We start from the raw sequence: 20,724 nt of genomic DNA, 5'->3' as shown, positions 1-20,724 counted from the left end.
ATCGTCTGATCTGGAAGGCCAACCTGGTTTGTGCCTGGATGGTCCTTGGATGGGTGACCACCATGCACAAAGCATATTTATGCGGGGCTATGAGAGCCCCACAGAACATGTATTATTGTACTGTACTCCAACTCTCCCACATCCATGCTCCCAATCTTTACCAACCCACACTGACCATCACGGTTAAGCATAGTAAAATAACCCCCATGACACACACGGTGTTGGGGAGGTCATTATGCACCAGTAGACTGATAAAAGGGCTGTACGTGTATGTGTACACGTGAACATGCTAAGTGTAAGGCAGGATTATAGGACACTGGTCCAGTTTCCTAAATGCACAGTTTTACCCTCTGCATTTTGACTTTGCTACTTTCCCACCTTCTTCCTCCGTCAGGCTGTCCAGGACGTCATCCCTCTACCCGGTAGCGACCTCCAGCTGGTCTACCTGAGCAGCCGTGCAGTGGGCTACAAGTCTCTGCTCACCATCATCCTCACGCCAGCCTCCATCCCCTTCAACCTGCTCAAAGTGCACCTCACCGTCGCGGTGGAGGGCCGGCTCTTCCACACGTGGTTCCCGGCGACGCCTGGCCTGCGGCACACCTTCCAGTGGGACAGCACCGACGCCTACGGACAGCCCGTCACGGGACATGCCCAGGCTGTGGGTGAACCTGCAACGCCACCCACTCGCACAGCCCCCCCCCCCCCCCCTATGCTTTCGCCGTCAGAACAAGAGCATCAACCCCCCCCCCCCCCGTGTGCCCCCCGCAGTTGGTGTCCGTGGGCTACGAGTACGAGCCGTGCCCCACGCTGGTGATTTGGGAGCGACGCAGCGCGGTGTTGCCGGCCCTCACGGTGGACTCGGCCAGGCTGGGAGGATGGACTCTCAGCAACCACCATGTGTTCGATGTACACAGCAGTAAGTTGCGCATAATCCGTCAATTGCACACTTCGGGATATGTACGTATATATTTGGCATCTGGTCGATAGTGGATTCAAGGCTGGAACCCGTGAGGTGAGGATCGAGGCTGAAAACCACAATGCTGAGGTCAAAGTGTAGTGTAGCAGCCACCAGGTCAAGGCCAAGCAGAGGGCAAGGCCCGAAGCTTTTTATGTTAAGACCAGTCAAGACAAACGTCTAAGGTCATCTGACATTTCAAGTTAAATATGATTTACACAAGCATCATTTGACAAACATTTACAGATGAAGATTGCCATAATTTCCTCATCTCATAATTGTAATGCTTGAAAATCATTCAGTTTTCAATTGGTTTAGCAATCCTTTAATGCAGTTAGATAACCTGCATATTTTCTTAATTGTATGTATGTATGTAGAACTTCTTTCGCACTATACGTAGCCAACCTCGATAATCAGAGATGCTTTGCTGCGACCGTACGATCCACGCACACGTGCCATAATTCTGCGGCAAAATATGCTGGCACGTCTCGTTCCTGAATGGCGGTGGGCTGACATATGGGACTTTATTTATTGAGGTATCAAATCAGTCTCGCTGAGATTCACTCAATTTCGGTTTCTTCACGGTTCGTGTCGTACGAATTCTCAGCGAGCAATATACATCCCTGACCGACAACCGTTCTGTCTGCTTGGCCCAGGAGGGATGGTGCAAGCACATGTGCACGCTTTTTGGATGTGTCGAGGTATATATGACAAATCTTGCATCGCTACCGTGAAGCTTGTAATACAGCTGTTTGTCCTCTTCAATCAAATCTTGTATGTATGTTGAACTTCTTTAGCACCGTACGTAGCCAACCGTGCTAATCGGAGGTGCAGGGGAAGGACAACCAAGTAAACACAAAAAGTCTATTTTCTACACATGGAGATTCCATATATATCTCCATGAATCTCCATACATGAGCAAATGCTCTTGTGGTTGTGTTACTATGAGGGTTAGTTATGTTACATAACTGGACGACTCATGATCCTCCTTAAATAAAGGAACAGCTCAAACAAATGTGTAATTTGGCTTCTATTCACCACCTAGGTGCCCTTGTGCAGGGGTCCATATCCTGTTGTATACATTTGCAGAGCCATTTTTTCTGTGCTTTTCACTTGGATTGCTGATGGCTTTGAGATCAGAGTTGACCCCCCCCCCCCACCCTTTCTCTACTCATTTCCTTTTCTGCACAGTTTAAACATTTATTATGTGACCCGATTCATGAAATAATCCTTCAATATTATCACCATAACCGATAATGAATGTATCGATTCGATGCATAGAAGTGGTTTCCAATCATCATTATAAGTTTAAACTAATGGGGGTTACCACATAACTTGGAAACCGTGATAGGGAATTATTTTATCATTCTGTTTTCAGTTTAGTTGTATTTTTTGGTTTAGGCTGGTTATTTGGAGCTATATATGAAGTAAAACAAATGTTGCAATAAATCGTAGCACCTCTATTTGCTTCTGCGATGATGTGAACCCATTACATACAACATACATCGATCGTAAACCATTGATCATTACAAAAACAATTATGTGCAAGTATTGTGAATTTGAGAATTTACATTCATCGATTCATAATTCCACCCTACTTGTCTTGATAGCTGCTTGCTGACACATGCCCCACAGTACATAAGACTAAACGATGGTTATTATAAACCATGGAAGATGTAGTTTTTCAAATCACTTAAATATTATTAATGTTATATTCTATGGTCCTTTTCGGTAAAGTCCCGTAGATAGAACAAATAACAATAAAATAATAAATAATAAAGTGAATAAAATAATATTGATTAATGTTATTTTAATTGCTAAACACTATCACAGCTGATAATTGTTTTTTTACCCTTCTATCTGGCAACAAAACTGACACCTTTTTTACAAGGAGTCATGTTTACATAGACCACAATACCTGCAGTCATAATGCAAACAAAAAACATAACTCTGATAATGTGCACTGTCCACACCCGAGACAGCTTTCCTTAGAGCCTAGTCTCACATGACTCTAAGGAAAGCTGTTCTCGGGTGTGGACCAATCAACTTCAAGGACAGTGCACATTATCAGAGTTATTTTTTTTGTTTGCATTATGCCTGCAGGTATTGTGGTCTATGTAAACATGACTCCTTGTAAAAAAAGGTGTCAGTTTTGTTGCCAGATAGAAGGGTAAAAAAACAATTATCATATTTTTACTGGCAAATGAGGTTCCAATGGACTATCACAGCTATTATCACCAACAAGCTGCTACCAGGCCATGTAACGGTTGGGATAATTTTTTTCTAAAATAATTTTTCATCAGACTTACAGCTCGAGTTGTCTGGGGTTGAGCTCTTAAAAATATGTATGTCCCACCCCCATCACACTCCCCGGATATATTCCCGGAGAAATGAACCTTCGGGTAACTGCACATACTTCGTAAGACAAAATAACGATAAGGAAGCTTCTTCTTGGTTCTTTTGGTAAAGTCACGTAGAAGGGAAATAATAAAATAATAAAACATAATAAAATACAATTCTCACGACGTTTCGGCCACAACGCAAGCAGCCGTCCTCAGGTGAAGACCAGGTCTGTCAGACGCTGTCTCCCGGACAGACCTGGTCTTCACCTGAGGACGGCTGCTTGCGTTGTGGCCGAAACGTCGTGAGAATTATTTTTAATTATGTTTTATTTTTATTATTTTATTATTTCCCTTCTATGTGACTTGACCGAAAGAACCAAGAAGATGAATCCCTGCAGTCACGAAAGCTTTAAATCGAAAGATAAGGAAGCTGCTGCTGCTGATGCTGCTGCTGCTGCTGATGCTGCTGCTGCTGATGCTGTTGCTGCTGATGCTGCTGCTGCTGATGCTGCTGCTGCTGCTGATGCTGCTGCTGATGCTGCTGCTGCTGATGCTGCTGCTGATGCTGCTGCTGATGCTTTAACCGTGGCGTCGTGCTGCTCTGCTGCAGGCACGGTGCACAAAGGCAGCGGGGAGAGCGTGCTGGTGTGGCAGCTGCCCCCTGTGATCTCCAGCGTCATGGGCAACGGGCGCCGACGCAGCATCTCCTGCCCCAGCTGCAACGGCGTCGCCGAGGGCAACAAGTTGCTGGCCCCCATGGGCCTGGCGTGCGCGCCCGACGGCAGCCTCTACGTCGGTGACTTTAACTTCGTGCGACGCATCCTTCCTTCGGGAAATGTCACTAGCGTCTTTGAATTGCGGTGAGGTGTCTCAATCTGACCGCGGTATCGTTACGTATTTGTACTCGCTGCATCGACACTTCTTCTTCTTCTAGGGGACGGTTAAAACACTTTTTTTTAAAGCACGAGGAGATTGAAATGATCCAGGGCAATGGAAGAAAAAAAATCCAATATATTTGTTAAAGTAATAATAATAATTCTTCTTGGTTCTTTAGGTAAAGTCACGTAGAATGGAAATAATAAAATAATAAAAATAAAACATTATGAAGTATTATTATGTTTTAAAACATAATAAAGTATTATTATGTTTTATTTATATTATTTTATTATTTCCATTCTACGTGTCTCAATCTGACCGCGATATCGTTACGTATTTGTACTCGCTGCATCAACACTTCTTCTTTTTCTTCTAGGGGACGGTTAAAAACACTTTTTTTTAAAGCACGAGGAGATTGAAATGATCCAGGGCAATGGAAGAAAAAAAATCCAATATATTTGTTAAAGTAATAATAATAATGATAATTCTTCTTGGTTCTTTCGGTAAAGTCACGTAGAATGGAAATAATAAAATAATAAAAATAAAACATAAAGTATTGGAAATAAGAAAGTAAAAAAAATAAAACATAATAATACTTTATTATGTTTTATTTTTTTTATTTTATTATTTCCATTCCACGTGTCTCAATCTGACCGCGGTATCGTTACGTATTTGTACTCGCTGCATCAACACTTCTTCTTCTAGGGGACGGTTAAAAACACGTTTTTTTTAAAGCACGAGGAGATTGAAATGATCCAGGGCAATGGAAGAAAAAAATCCAATACATGTGTTAAAGCAATAATAATAATTGTTATGTATTGGATAGAGAAGACACACATGCTGGGTTAAAGTCCAGACAACAGCCCGTTCTAAAAGAGCTTTCTTTACATACATCTGACAGGATATTAGTGATATAATTTGTGACAATGCCCAATAACGAATTAATTAATTAACAGACAATGACATGGGGTTTTTTGGGCATCATATAACCGAATTCCTTGTGGATGCTGCGATATTATTGAGTCGGATAGCGTTGATCCAAGGACATGGATGTTTCCCCACCGCCTCTAACATTGCGGCAGCTGTAACAACAGCATGATTCATTATCCTGAATGTGGCTTTTTTGCAAATAATCTTTCGCATTTTATTTCACCGTTCCCAAGAGACAATATTTTTTGGTTGTTGGTCATTATTTTGTGAAGGTTGTATTCGCCATCACTCTTCGCCACGTCTGGCGGATTCCACCTCTACCCAGATTTCCATGGCGTCACCTCTGTAGGTCCAATTTGCACACGGACACTGTCTCATGTCAACTAATGCCAATTAAGGAATGGGAGCAGAGAGTTTGTACGGCTTACATTGTACCACTGTAAGCAGGAATCAATTTATCGTGGAATATTTCCCAGAGCCCTTCAACCCTGCCCGCCCCCTCCTTCCAGACACTCCTGGAAAGGACACATTTTCTGGAACTCTGCCCCTGACAGCTCGGGTTGAAATTAAGCTCTGGTAGTAATATTTCAAGCATAAAGGGCCTTTTAAAATTAAAGATTTTGCCCACAAGTATTTTAATCTTTGCATTTTTCTTTTATTTTGGCAAACCGATATTTTAGTAGGGGGGGGGGGGCTAAATTGTCTCATTTTGTACAAAGTGGATGTTTATTCTTTATAAAAACCTGAATTTTATTTATTTGAAACCTTAACAAGCTTCATATGGCCTGGCATATCTGAAATTTCTTCGAACTAATCAATTAGTTCCCAGCAACGATGCTGGTGCAACTCGAAATTTCTGAAGACAATTAGCAATGTAATTACGCAGCACTAATGAATCGCAAAACGGATTGTGTGGTATGGTCATCCATAACGATCACAGATTTTTTTTTCTAAATGTTAATGAATAAATGATTAATGTAATGTACTTTCACAGGAGATAAAATAAATTTGCAGGTGGCGTAATTTAGTTTTGAAAAACTGTTATACGTGATATATTTTAACAGTTGTGTGTAATGAAAAAAAAAATTGTTGATAGCTAATAACGTATTCTTTGGTTCTTTTGGTAAAGTGATGTAGATAGAAAAATGATACAAATTAAGTGAATAAAATATAAAAAGTTAAATAACAAGATTTGTATTCAAATCTTTTTATTTTATTTTTATAAAAATTATTCACTTCATTTTTATTATTATTTTTCTATCTACGTGACTTTACCGAAAGAACCAAAGAATATGAATTCCTGCAGTCACGAAAGTTTTAAGTAAAAAAAAAGCAAAAAACGTAGCTTATGGAATTTGGTGTCATGTAAAAAAAAATCCCTAACTTCCTCAGACCTTTTCTTGCTGCAGTGAACGCATATGTGATATCGTGAGCATGGAGTTGAGTGGGCATGTGAATGGGTGAGTGGGTAAGTGGATGGGTGGCTATGTGACTGGGTAAGTGGTTGGTTGGGTGGGGTGAGTAGGTGATTAGATGGTTAGGATGAGTAAGTGGATGGGTGGGCTAGTGAGTGGATGGGTGACGAAAAAAGTGGATTGATGGGTGGGTCAGTGGGTGTGTGGACGAGTGGGTGGTTAAATGTATTGGCAAGTGGGTAAATAGATATGTGGGTGAGTGGATGAGTGAGTGGATGAGTTAATGAGTGGATGGGTGAGTAATTGAGTGAGTGGTTGGATGAATATATGGTTATGTGGGTGAGTGGGTGGGTGAGTGTGTTTACTTTCCTACTCGTGCTTGATCTATTGCTTCCTCACTAAACTGTTCCTTGTTGTTCTTTGTTTCTGTGCCACTGCCTTCCCTATTTTCAGGAATAAAGATTTCAGGCACAGGTAAAAAAAATGACATTTCCATAGATTCCATTTTAGATCTATTTATTTATATTCACCAACTGTGCACAATTAAGCATCTTGGCACGTCTGACCATCTTCACAACAAACAGCATTGTGGTTCCTTTGTAGCCAGAAATGCACAAATTACACACACATACAGCTATATAACACGTGATCAAACTGTTTGAAGAACTGTAAGTAATAATTATCATCTACTTACTCTTTAATGTAGTATTTGATTGACATATCAAAACAGGAAACTTCACTCTAAGCCCAACGATAAGTGTGCAATTAACTTGCACTACAGGGTATCAATACAGCTATCGTGCATTATTAATTATTTTTAATTACACGGCGATTTGTAATTGGTAAATACACCGTACGGCACACACACGTTGTCGTATTAGTATTTATCAGATACATATCATCCCTCTTATCCGACACACGTCCACCATGGCATTGGTACCACACCTCATATACAGATTTGAGATGGTCCCAGATGTTTGCGCGAAGTCACAGTCGTGATTGTTTCAAATGCTTTCGAAATAAGTGCTGAAGTATTTTTAAATCCTTTATATTAAGTTCGCTTGCTTGCTTAGGACCGTGCAAATCTTTCGGTCGTTTTTTAACCCACTTCCCGTGATCCAATCGAGCTGACATTTTGCACACAGACTCGTTGTGCGTGACAATGCATTTTCGTGAAAAAAAATGTTCCATAATTTTACACTTTTTATGGATTTTTTTTTTTTATATTTAATTACCAATTGTTTAATGCTGCCAGACAATCATCTGACCCATAGGTGGCAGCCATCTCAAGCCAGAGGACGAGAGGACTCTAGCCTCCCCGATGCCACGCATATAAAGGATTTATAGTCAAAAACTGTGTTTTTACGGGTTAATTTTTTATCACTCAAGCTTTTAGTTGTTCACTCAGTTTTTTTCAAAACTTCACAATTCATCTACGCAGTTCAAACTGTACTAATATTTTCCTTTCATATAATTGCTTGATACCTTCATGCACTCCTTGCATCATGTTTTGTAAACATGTTGTTTTTTAATGTATATATAACCAAACATATGTGCACGCACACACACATTCAGAAACTCACTTTTAATGATCACACCATTCTCTATCAGCATGGCTGCAACACTACAGGACAGTGTGTCTATACCATGTCCTATATCCTGATGTATTTCCATCGTCTTTGCACCTTCTGGGTATTGGATTTAAAATGTCAGATTGTGACAAACGAAATAGAAAGAGAATGCCATTTAAAGATTATCGTAGACTCCCACCGATGTGATCAATTTGTATTCGTGTTTATATTTGCAGGGTTCACACGTGGTCTTTTAGAACGCATTGACCTTTAATTGCAGAGGGTGTAGGCAGCGCCAATATAAGTGCTGAGACATTTGATTTAAAACCCACATACTGTCTTTTCAAATTGGGCCATATTCACCCATTCACTTGATCAAATGAGGCCATGGTCCTTTCCTAAAATTTAGTCAATAACAATATGTATCTGGATAAAATGGTAAGGAAATTCAATTCAATTAAATTTTAAACGACCACAGATTATACCTATTACCAGCGTGCGCCCTTACTGTGAAAACCCATCTGTGCGTCGAGAGTTATTTGTGTCTTTCACTTCACCTAAAAAAAGAATCCCCAAACTTAGCAAAACAATACCAGATGCATAAGTGAGCACATTGCTTGGAAGTGAAAAGTTTATTTTAAAATTATGTAACCCAGAAAAACATATATATATATAACTCACACACGCATGGGAATGAAAAATTACATTGGCTAAACAGAGAGAAATACTGCTGGGATTTGTAATGGCAAAGGATAGACCTCAAGTAAGAATAACGTGTAGAACATTTAAATCACTTGGCATGCTTTGCTTTTTATCATTGATCATTTTTATCAAGACAAACAGCAGCAGGCTGCTCATATGAAGGTGTGTTTGTGCAGTAATGTGAATTGCGAGGAAGACATTAAACACAATGCCATAAAATCTTTGGTTCTTTCGGTAAAGTTACGTAGATAGAAGAAAAATAATAATGAAAAATAAAGTGAATGAAAATAAAAATAATAAAATTCAAATAATAAAAAACATTCATGTAGACTGTAGCCTGGTTCTTAATCGGAGTGAGTGTACTGGCAGTCTATAATGTAGACTGTAGCCTGGTTATTGAGTTTGGTGAGTGTACTGGCAGTCTATAATGTAGACTGTAGCAATGGTTATTAAGCTGGGTGAGTGTACTGGCAGTCTATAATGTAGACTGTAGCCTGGTTCTTAACCTTGGTGAGCATACTGGAAGTCTATATTGTAGACTGTAGCCTGGTTCTTTCACCTCGGTGAGTGTACTGGCAGTCTATAATATAGACTGTAGCTTGGTTTGTAAGCTGGTGAGCATATTGATTAAAACTACTAAAATGCTAGCTAGTCCCCAGTGGTAAATGGATGTAGAACTATTCCTGGGAGAAAAAACATGTAAGAATCACTTTGTTTTATCATTTAAATTGCAGTCAAAAGAATTGGCTTCGGAGAGGGGAGGACCAGGTGCTATCCTAGATCTATCTACAAAACAATCTCACATGCCTTGGGCCAAGGACAGTAAATATTTTGATTTTAATATACTGTACTGATTTTTTAAAGTCCTCATTGTAACCAAATTATAACGTCTCATCCTTGTACGTCTTGTGTGCACGTTGATATTCAGATTTTGATAAATGTATCGTGAAAATGTCCATTGTCACAACTGTGTGAGCATTGGAGACTTAAGTTTCACATTTTTTGCATCCTCGTTAACCACGGAGGAGAGTCTGGGGCAAAGAAGCAAAGGCACACCGCAGAACGAAAGAGTTCGGAGGCCACTAATGGACAGGAACTGCACAGGCAAAAGGAAGTTACAAGGGTTACAACAAAAGTAACATTATTCGGAAGCAAATTGCCATTTTTGGAAGAAGTTGCTTCGTCTAGTTGCCCACAAAGCATGTCTGCCCACACGAGACTGGAGGATGGGGTGGTTCCACGTGCTCACAGCTGGCAGTGACAGCACCGTTGCCAGGTTACATCAAGCTGAGAAAATGAGCGCCACTCTCTTACCTCGTCGCGGTGGGACATAGTCATCGTGACCCCCATTCCATTTCTGGCCAATGGGAGTACCCAGCTGATTACTGTGTTTTTTTTTGTTGTGTTTGACATTCACACATTTTGAAAGTGTTTTTTTTTTTTTGCAAAAAATAAAAAGCCATCTGAACTAAGCTGCAGAGAGACGTTTCGAAATAAAACAAAAATGCTGTTACCGCAGGGACTAAAAAAATAATAGAGTGTATTCTAGATTGGAAAATAAGTGGCAGCGGAAAGCGGAAAGTCTGTCATATGACTTGGAAGGTTATGATGATTACATCTTATAGTTAATATATTCTATGTGTTCGCGGATTAACGTTGACAAGAATTTATCTTTCCAAGTTTGAGATTAAGCGCACGCAATCCTGTAAAATTAACTAGACTTATTTTTTTCCTGGAAATAGTCAACACGACAGATATAAATGTATATACAGTATATACTTGTCATGTAAAGACCATTTAACTTTCTAATTACCTGTGGATGCTACATCTTTGATATAGCACAAATGCTTAGTACTGTTTTTAAACAGGTTTCTTTTTTAGCTGGAAGTGTTCATTCATAAACAATGATAAATATATTTTTAATTTTGTGGACATAATTTTGAATTCCCATCATTATTAACATAACCAGCAGCAGCCATGTCCTAATTCTACTGACACAACTATTTCAATCCATTTGCTCACATACCTACAGTACACATACCCACAGTACACATACCCACCATACATATATCTACAATACGTCCCTACAGTACACATACCCACAGTACAAAAACCACGGTACATATACCTGCAGTACACACACCTACAGTATAAATACCTACAGCTTTCATCACCCTCTCCCTCGGTTTTAAGAAGTGTAACGTATAGCTGTACCGCGTATTGTTCTTGTAGATGATGCCTGAAGTTCCACTCTACGTGCTGGGAGATTCTTCAGTAACCGAATTCCTGAAAAATCTCCCGGCACGGTCAATTGTATGCCATTAATTGGCGAAGAATCTGCACGCACGTGGAGCGAAACGTCGGACATCGTGCCAAACAATGCGCAGAACAGCTGGAAAATACATCGGATAGCCGAGCAGCGAAACTGCAAAAAAAAAACGAAAGCCCTACGCAAAGTGTAACATCGGGAATAACGGTGCTTCTCCACAGACACGAAAAGGGGCATTGATGATTCTCCTTCTTGCTCATTCCGCAGCACAAATCCCACGCACCGCTACTACCTGGCCGTGGACCCGGTGAGCGGCTGGCTCTACCTGTCGGACACCAGCAGCCGGAAGATCTACCGCGTGCGCTCCGCTCCGGGTGACGGCGCCGACCCCGTGGTGGGCGGGGAGGTGGTGGCTGGCACCGGCGAGCAGTGCCTGCCTCTGGACGAGACGCGCTGCGGAGACGGCGGCAGGGCCCTCAACGCCTCTCTCGCCAACCCGCGGGGTAGCTGCCACCCAAAGCACACCGACGGGGTCACGCACGCCAACTGCTCTACGATGTAGTCCTTAAAAACGAATAAAATAAAACTTTCCCTTATTTTATCCGGCCATACGTGAGACCGTGCGTGACTTCCTGCTGACGTTCATTCGGGCATTTTGAGCTGCGAATATTTCATGTTTTCACAACTTTAGCAAAAACATCTTGAATATATGTTTACCCCCCCCCCCCCCCATCCACAGTGTTATTCCAATTGTGCTATTGGCGTCATGCTATGAGACTGAGTATCCGTTCGGATCTCTCACAGAGCAGTGTGGCCCCGTGTGCCCAGAGATTGGCTTAAGAACAGATTTCAGTTGTTCCCCCCAGTATAGGAATTTTCCCGAAAAAAAATCATTCAAGTGTCCTTTTTAAGTCAAGAATAAAAAGCATTGACATCCGCTCTTCTCTCCACACTTGTATTCTGCGTTAAGCTGACATACAGATCATGAGCTGGCCGTGCTGAAAGGGCTAAATCCGAGCTTAGCTCAGCCGTGCAAGAGCATCTTTAGGGGCGCCACACGGCAGGTGTGAGGTCGAGGGAGGGGGGGGGGTATATGAGACACGGGCACCGCGGGCATTTAACAGGAATTGCTAAACAGCGGCGCGTTAAGTGCGAGGGCAACGCTTCATTTTCAGCGCGACCTTCCGCTGCGGCCAAACGTTGGCCCGAGTTGCGAGATAAATTCTGGGAGAGCGTCTTCTCGGAATGGAAGAAGACAAAATCCAATTTCGGCGTCCAGCGCGGGCATGCGTTGGCGTGCTGTGAAAGGGGGGACCTGCGTTCAGGCGAGCCACTTTGTGGATTTTCCTCGCAGAGAGGTCAGCGAGTGTAACTTGCGAAGCAGTGTGGGGTTAATAAAAAGACAAAGTGTCAACCGGTGACAATTGGGTGTGTCGGAGACAAAAGTGTTTTTGAAAAGTGGAATGTAAACACGGCAGTTTGCACTCCACCAATATGGAAAAAAGAGCTCAAACTAAATTTAAATTGCTCTATAATAATCTATTGAACCCATACGCGTCGTGGTGTTCCTTACAAGACTGCAAGTGCTTGCAATTACGTGTGGATTGCTCCTCTAAGGATTTTTTGTGTAACTCCCACTGACAGCACTCGCTGCTGCCTTGCATAGTTTATTACAAATGGAAGAGCTTGTGTTTGCACCGTGACTGCCAATGTTGTTTGATTTTGATTTTTTTTTCCTTTTCCCAGGGATTGCTGTGGATAAGCACGGTTACATTTTCTTTGTGGATGGGTCAATGATCAGGAAGATTGATGAGAATGAAATCATTTCGACGGTGATGGGATTCAATGACCTGCAGGCTGGCCTCTCGCTCAGCTGTGATTCCACCATGGAGATGTCGAAGGTATTGCACTCATTCCCCACGTGAGGCATTTATGAGATTTTTATATCAATTTACTCGTTTATTTCTTGGCTTAGGTTTTTTTTTGTAGCTTCGTGGTTTAATACACAGCAATACGATGTCGCATTGTTGTCCGTGAGATGTGTAAGATGATGAGAGCCCCGGGACGTTGCCTTGGTGTATTGGTGAGTACACCGGAGTTGCAATCCAGAGGTCGCTGGTTAATCCTCCCAGTGCAGCAGTTGAAGCATTTCCCACCCTCAATTTTATCCTGATTGTGCTTTCGGCATCTGTCGCAGAGAAGTGCAGCCCAACGTGTGTGAGACAGCAGAGATTTTCCACAAAGCAACCTCTGAGTTCCCTTCAAGTGACCTCTAGACCTCACAGTAGAGGGCAGCAAGGTTGGGAAAGTTTCTTAAAACGTTGCCGCCTCTGTCTACTCAGCAGTATAAATGGGTAACGCCAGTTAGGTTTAATCGGCACTTTGCATACGGTGGGGGTAAAGTGTGGGTACTCCCACCTCTTCCAAGACATCTGGCCAATGTGGAATAGTAGGCTTAAACACCCTCTCATAGAGAGTATCCTGCACCCTTGTATATACAGGATGTTTGTTGAACTTATTTCGCAGAGTACGTAGCCAACCGTGCAAATCGGAAGTGCGGGCGGGAGGGGCGACAACAAACTAAACACAACAAACTAAACACCTATGCCTATTAGAAGCTCAGCGTCCATGGCCATGTAGAGGAGAAGGGCAGCCAAAGCCGACAAACCCCAAGTTCCTGCAAGGAGAGCGCGTGCGGGGAACCGAAATGGACGTCTACATCCCCGAGTCAATCACCACCACTGGCTCGCGTACGAATAGCCGATAAAAACAATAACCATTCGTCCACAGGCAGTTTCCATTGGCGCAGCGGCTATTGGTGAGATGTCACATCGGTAGCTGTTGGTAATTAGATGCTCGTTCTCCGATGACATGATGGGAAGCATGCTTCTGTCCCTCGAGAGACGGTGTGGGAAATTGCATTAAACTTCCTTGACGTCAGGATAGCCCCCGTGTCTGTGGCAACTATCCCACCCTGGGTCAAGAATGGCCTGTCCACAAATGACTGGACAATGAGCACCTTGTCAGCGAGGCCCCACGAATGTTGACCCCTCACGGCCTGCTTCTTTGAGGAATACATCTTGCAGCCGCCGTGAGCCCAGCTGCAATGTTTCTGTGGAAATAGATTATATACATACATGTATATGTGTATGCATGCGCAGTAGTAGTATGCAACGTTCGTGTTGGACAACAATGTTGCATTTCATTTGCCATCTATGCTCACGTGGTTGCTTGGCCGATGCTAGCAAACTGCTGAACTTTCACATTGATGCAAGTATAGCGTCTAAAATGATCTGCGTTTTGTTTATGCATTGTACGGTCAGACTTTTTTTTTACATGGACATCGGGTGCATAGCGAAGCAGTCGGTGTAATCTGTACTCGCGTACAGTGGGGGTGGGGGGGGAGAGAGGCTTTGTAAAGGGAAGGGCTGTGTACCTACGTGGTATGTGAGGCATGAAATCGCACAAGCTTTGGTCTACAATTTCACGGTAGCAGTTCATGCTGCATGTGGCACATGCATCGCACGTTCCCTTTAGCAAGTGCGTGTTTCATAATGGATTTTTGCATGCACACCTAAACATTTGCATTCAACAGGCCTCGCGTTATATGCATGTGCGCATTACGAGAGCTTTGCTCCCGAATCCTATCACAATATAATCATCTGAATCGCAGCTTATTTTAGATGGATATAAAGAAACGTATTTCCCAATACAATGTAGTCCCAAGACGGCAAAATGTTACTTTTAAAAGCACTGCCAAAGTTGTCAACATTAGCATGCTGTTACATTGCCCCTCTTACACGTGTATTCACCGAATTTTCCACTTGCAGGTGCATCAAATCATTCAAAACTATTCGTGAACTCAAAAACACATTTTATTGTCACACCATTGAGTCGGAAAACCCATTTTTACGCTTGCTTATTTTTTCTGTAAACATTTCTTTTATTGTGTAAATACAACAGCACCTGTGTCGTAATTTGAGACGAGAGCGTTTTTTTTATAATTCCCTGCATCTCCCCTACGAGCTTTGGGAAGTAAGCGTGATTAATAGGGGGGCACCCATTGAGCACCACAACTACACCCCCAGGCTCCGGTAGACAAACGAGGGTCGTAACAATTAATCAACCTCCCCCCCCCCCTTCATGCCACTGGCAATTCCATAAATTGTCAGAAATTCAGGCTGCTATTGGATTCAAGAATCAATGATTTTTTTTTGTCTCCCCTTTTGCTGCATTCAGGTGCAGACTATTGCACTTCGCTTGTTTTGTTTCATTTGACGGCTCTATGATTAACCAGCCATATATAAATGAGCTATTTGAGGATGAGATCTGCTCCATGCAGGCTGTGGTCTAACATACGCTTATTGTGCTGTATACGTATAACACCTCGCGTACGAACATTAAAATTCCGTCCACGGTGCTGTTCACAGATCCGATTGGAGTGGCCTACGGCCTTGACCATTAGTCCTCTGGACAATTCCCTCTACATCCTGGACAACAACGTCGTACTGCAGGTGACAGAGGACCACCAGGTCCGCGTGGTCGTGGGCCGCCCCGTTCACTGCCCGTTCCACTCGACCGAGCAGCCGTGGCCGATCCGTGTGGCTCGCCACGCGACGCTGCAGGCCCCGACGGCCCTCGCCGTGTCCCACGCCGGCGTGCTCTACATCAGCGAGACGGACGAGAAGAGGATCCACCAGGTGTGGCAGGTGTCCAGCGATGGCGAGATGTCACTGCTCGCCGGCGCCACCGTGGACTGCGACTGCAACGGCGACATGAGCTGCGAATGCTTCGCCGGCGAGGAGGGCTACGCCAAGGACGCCCGGCTCAACTCCCCGACTGCCCTGGCCGTGTGCCCCGACGCGACGCTCTACATCGCTGACCTGGGCAACATCCGCATCCGCGCCGTCAGGCAGAACCGCCCCGCGACGGTCGCCGACGGCAAGTACGAGATCGCGTCGCCCGCCGACCAGGAGGTGTACGTGTTCAGCGAGGAGGGGTTGCACCTGCGCACGCAGAGCCTGGTGAGCGGCGACGTCCTGTACAGCTTCAGCTACAGCGCCGAGCGGGAGTTGGTCGGTGTGAGCAGCAGCAGCGGGCGGACGGCGAGGATCCGCCGCGACTCCGGCGGCGCGCCCCTGCGCATCGTGCTCGACGACTCGCTCTACCTGACGCTGACGCTCAACGTGAACGGCGCGCTCAAGGGCGTGGCCGCCCCGGGGGCCGAACTGGCCTTCCTCACCTACCACGGCAGCTCCGGCCTGCTGGCCACCAGGAGCGACGAGAACGGCTGGACCACCTTCTACACGTGAGTCCGCCCCGGCTGGAGCATCCGCAGCAGCTGGCTCGTCGTGCCACTGTGACACGAAGGGTAGAGAGGTTCTGCAGCTGCTCTCTTTTTTATATTATTGAACCCTAAACAACAGTCGCAGCAGAGGACACATACAGATGAATGAATGTTTGTTGAACTTCTTTCGGACCGTACATAGCCAACTGTACTAATCGGAGGTGCAGATTGTCGATAACATCAATATGACAGGGGAATGAGCTCTCTGGGTAGGCTTTCCTCCCTAACCAGGAGCAAATTAAGGTGGACCAGGTTCGTTTTCTAACCTCGGCAGGGAATGAGGACCAGAAGAGGGGCGAGAGGTGGACAATTCAATTCAAATTTGACTTTTGTTGTATCGCTGATTTTGCTAAACGTGTCATGCCATGAGACGTAAGTATGCCTTCAGGTCTGCTGGATGAAGGCCTTCCCACGCTGTGTTGATCACGAGGGTCGTTTGACCATACTTCACCATGCTGATTAGTGTGGGTTTGTAAAGGGGCTCCTCAGAACTAGTTCGGATATCACTCACCACGGATTGTTAACAATGGCTAGGAGTCAAACTAGGGTCGCTGGTTTCGTCGTTCATTTTGCAAACCACCATTACCATCATACTACTATTTAAAACAATCGTACGCCTCGAATTTCCTCGCTGACTGCTGCTTAGGCTCCTCTCTCTACACCCCAACAACAACAGGTCTCTTGTTAGTGGCTGTTGCCACTAGCAGGGTAACTGGCTCAACTGGATTTTACGTGCAACAAATTAACATTGAATTTAATTGAAAGGGCGGAAGAATTTCAGAAGGCAATTAATAGAGATACTGAACAGGTGGGAGTAACAAACACAGAAGACTGACACGGTTAATTTAAAATGTCTCTATTGCTCTCAATTCGTGCCCCTATTAAAGTAATAATTTCAATCATTTTTTTATTCGATTGAACATTCTTTTTTAAAAAACTCATCATTAATATTATAGTGGCAATTCATTGCATAATGGAGCAGATTAATGTTCGTGCTCTGATTATAAGATTGCGAGAAGAGCATGAAAATGACAGCAATCTCTCATTATCCGTCGCAGACCAACGGGATATCTACTAGTGTGCAAAAATAATACGTCAAATTACAAGTTCACTTATTACAGTGCTGATAGAGCTTTTTTAACGTCGTCTGTATGTTGGGCCTGCAATAATGCAAGAATCTGGGCTTACTACTCTGCATATGTGCAGATATTCTTGCACGCTGCAAAGGTGGTATAACAGTATCAAATTATGCAAAAGGAGACTCACATTTTAAAGACTGAAATGGAGCAAATGGCTAGCTACGGAAATTCTTTATTGTGTATTTATTTTACAAAACGTTTTGAGCACCCATCTTAGATGGGCACCAATCATAACATATGCTTATTATTGGAGTATTGTCTTATTATCTTAAACATTGGACAGAGTATCTGACATTCTGTCCAGTGGTAGACCAGTGGTGAGTTTTGAGGGGCTTTTTTGGATGAGTGTTAAACGGATATTTACATTTCCAACGTTACGCAAATTAACAGGTACTATGCCTCGCAAATCTTACCTATAAAAGTAATTTTTCGTCTGTCCGTCCGTGTGTCTGCGTGTGAGTCTGCGTGTCTGTCTGCGCGGGTACCTTCAGACGTTTTTAACTGACAAACTGTGGGGTTTACGTATCAAAAAAGTACACAGATACCACACCATATGGCCTGGGACGAAAAAGCGCTATTCGTATTTCACATCTGTCAACTTTAAAGTAGTTAAATTAACAATTTTTTCACTTTTATAAGGACAGGATGGCACCAGAGCACGCATCTGCGCATGCGCGAGAAAGCCGGCTCTGTGGTGTTGGTTGCCCTAGCAACGCACATACGCGACATGTTGGGAGGGGGGGGAATTCTTGTTCGCATTAAAAATGCAAAAAAAATACACAAAACTGAGGTAAATTCTTCACAGTGTGATGTCCTCTTCTTCCCAATGTGTGCACTTACTACTATAGGGTCGGTAGATACTACTATTATAGTCCTTAGATAATATTATTGTAGAGCGGGTGGGGGATGGTGGGGGTGGGTAGCAGCCCAGCCCCATCCTGCAAAGGTGCCACCTCGGCCGGCTGGGCAATCTAGGCGAGGCGGGGGGCTCTGCACGGGACTAGGCCTCACCACGACACTCTGTGAAGTTAGTACTATTGTAGAGTTAGTATAGCTACTATTACAGACAGTACACACTGCCATAGAGTTAGTATAGCTACTACTACAGCCAGTACACACTGCTATAGAGTTAGTATAGCTACTACTACAGCCAGTACACACTGCTATACTACTCAGTAGATACTGCTATAGAGTCAGCGGGTACTGCTATAGTCAGTGGATACTATAGAGTCAATAGATACGACTACAAATTCCATAGATACTACTATAGCCATTAGATACTACTGTAGAGTCAGTATTTCTACTATAGAGTTGGTTGATACTGCTATAGAGTCGGCAGATACTACTATTGAGTCAGAAGATACTACTACAGTCAGTAGATACCACTATGGTCAGTCAATACTGCTACAGTCAGTAGATGCTATGAAACAGTCAGTAGACACTACTATAAAGTCAGTAGATACTACTGTATAGTTAGTAGATACGACTGTCAGTAGATACTACTTCTTCCTAGCGTTGTTCCAGCTGTGGCGCAGGGTCCGCTTTTCGGCATTGTCTTCTCCATTTGGCTCGGTCCAGGGCATCTTCAGGGGATGCGTTGACCGTCTTCATGTCTTCCTTTATTCGGTCCATCCATCGCTTCTTCGGACGTCCGCGTGGACGGCGGCCCTCTGGCTCAATACGCACGGCAGTCTTGGCCACTGATGACTCTTCACTTCGCATCAGTAGATACTACTATGGTTAGTAAATACTACTACAGTCAGTAGATACTACTATAGTCAGTAGTTACTATTATAGAGTCGATACTACTATAGAGTCGGTAAATAATACTATTGAGTCAGTACACATAATACTACAGTAAGTAGATACCACTATAGTCAGTACACTACTACATAGTCGGTAGATACGACTATAGAGTCAGCAGATACTGCTATAGAATCTGCAGATACTACTATAGAGTCAGCAGATACCACAGAGTTAGTAGTTACTACTATAGTTAGTGGATACTACTATAGAGTCAATATATACTATAGATTCAGTAGATACTACTATAGTCATTAGATACTCCTGTAGAGTCAGTATTTACTTATATAGAGTTGGTTTATACTACTATAGAGTTGGGAGATACTACCGTAGGGTCAGTAGATACTACTATAGTCAGTAGATACCACTATAGTCAGCAGATACTGCTATTGAGTTTGCAGAAACTACTATGCAGTTAGTAGTTACTACTATAGTCAGTAGATACTACTATTGAGTCAATAGATAATGTAGAGTCAGTAGGTACTACTTCGGTCAGTAGTTACTACTAGAGTCAGTAGTTATTACTATACAGTCAGTAGCTACTACTGGGCTCAATAGATACTACTGTAGAGCCAGATCCTACTGTAGAGTAAAATACTAGCATAGAGTCACTAGATACTACTCACTCTATTGTATGTACGGTATGTAGGTATATATGCCTATGCGGGGACAATTTTCGAAAATCTTTTAGATCAACTATTTACCCCCCACTTTCTATACATTTTTGGAGTTCTGCAAGCCTCATAATTTTGTTGATGGACAAATGGACAGACAAACGGCATGCCGGGCTTTTGCAATAGCTTAGTATTTGTGTATGTATATGTTTTTAAGAGAAGTTTTTAAATATATTTTCCCCCGGGCAACGCCGGGTACTTACCGCTAGTGCTATAATAAAGACACTTAACACTTGTGTGGCCTCTGTTGCCAAATGTATCAAAATAGCATTCGCCCCCCCCACCCCCAACTAATTTAAGTATTCCTGACGAAATCACCTCATTAACCGAAACGTTAACCAACTTTCATTTTATTTTTCAGGGTCAATATAAAATGTGGCCTTTGGTTTAACGTTGGTGAAAGAACTCCTTAATTTATTGAATATGAGAAGGGCTCATTTAAATATATATGCACTGCTGTGCATACCAATACAGGAGTTGCAATTCCCAGCACAAAGGCATACACTGCGATTGTTATTGTTTTATAATACGTTGATTTTTCTTCAATTTAAGACTTTCAGAGTCAGTTTAACAAATAGGTGTTCGCGACAAATACTATTCATAATAGTGTTTTTTTGGGTTTAGATCCCAAAAAAAAAACTCTCTTATGGATTTAAAAGTCAAGTTGCACGTTTATTTTGTACCAGGTGAGAATTCAAGAG

General features: G+C 43.1%; 1 protein-coding gene and 1 long non-coding RNA gene across 2 annotated transcripts in view; one reads left to right on the top strand and one right to left on the bottom strand.

Annotated features, from left to right (window-relative positions):
* The window catches only part of LOC133350905 (teneurin-3-like), a 490,302-nt gene that overhangs the window by 439,779 nt on the left and 29,799 nt on the right, over positions 1–20,724 (top strand). Inside the window, 7 exon segments of the mRNA XM_061565743.1 lie at positions 395–658; positions 769–916; positions 3,908–4,157; positions 6,972–6,992; positions 11,328–11,563; positions 12,807–12,961; positions 15,491–16,368. Of these exon segments, the coding sequence (XP_061421727.1) occupies positions 395–658; positions 769–916; positions 3,908–4,157; positions 6,972–6,992; positions 11,328–11,563; positions 12,807–12,961; positions 15,491–16,368 (1,952 nt within the window).
* On the bottom strand, positions 15,590–18,209 carry LOC133350906 (uncharacterized). Its single transcript, XR_009756119.1, has 4 exons — positions 17,960–18,209; positions 16,307–16,475; positions 15,944–16,066; positions 15,590–15,723 (listed from the first exon to the last, which is right to left on the bottom strand). It is a non-coding gene; the product is annotated as an uncharacterized LOC133350906 (long non-coding RNA).

Source organism: Lethenteron reissneri, chromosome 35, assembly GCF_015708825.2.
Source record: "Lethenteron reissneri isolate LAM-NWPU_2019-01 chromosome 35, ASM1570882v1, whole genome shotgun sequence".
Taxonomy (NCBI): Eukaryota; Metazoa; Chordata; class Hyperoartia; order Petromyzontiformes; family Petromyzontidae; genus Lethenteron; species Lethenteron reissneri.
The sequence above is the reverse complement of the archived record's forward strand: the minus strand, read 5'-3'. Positions and strand labels throughout refer to the sequence as shown.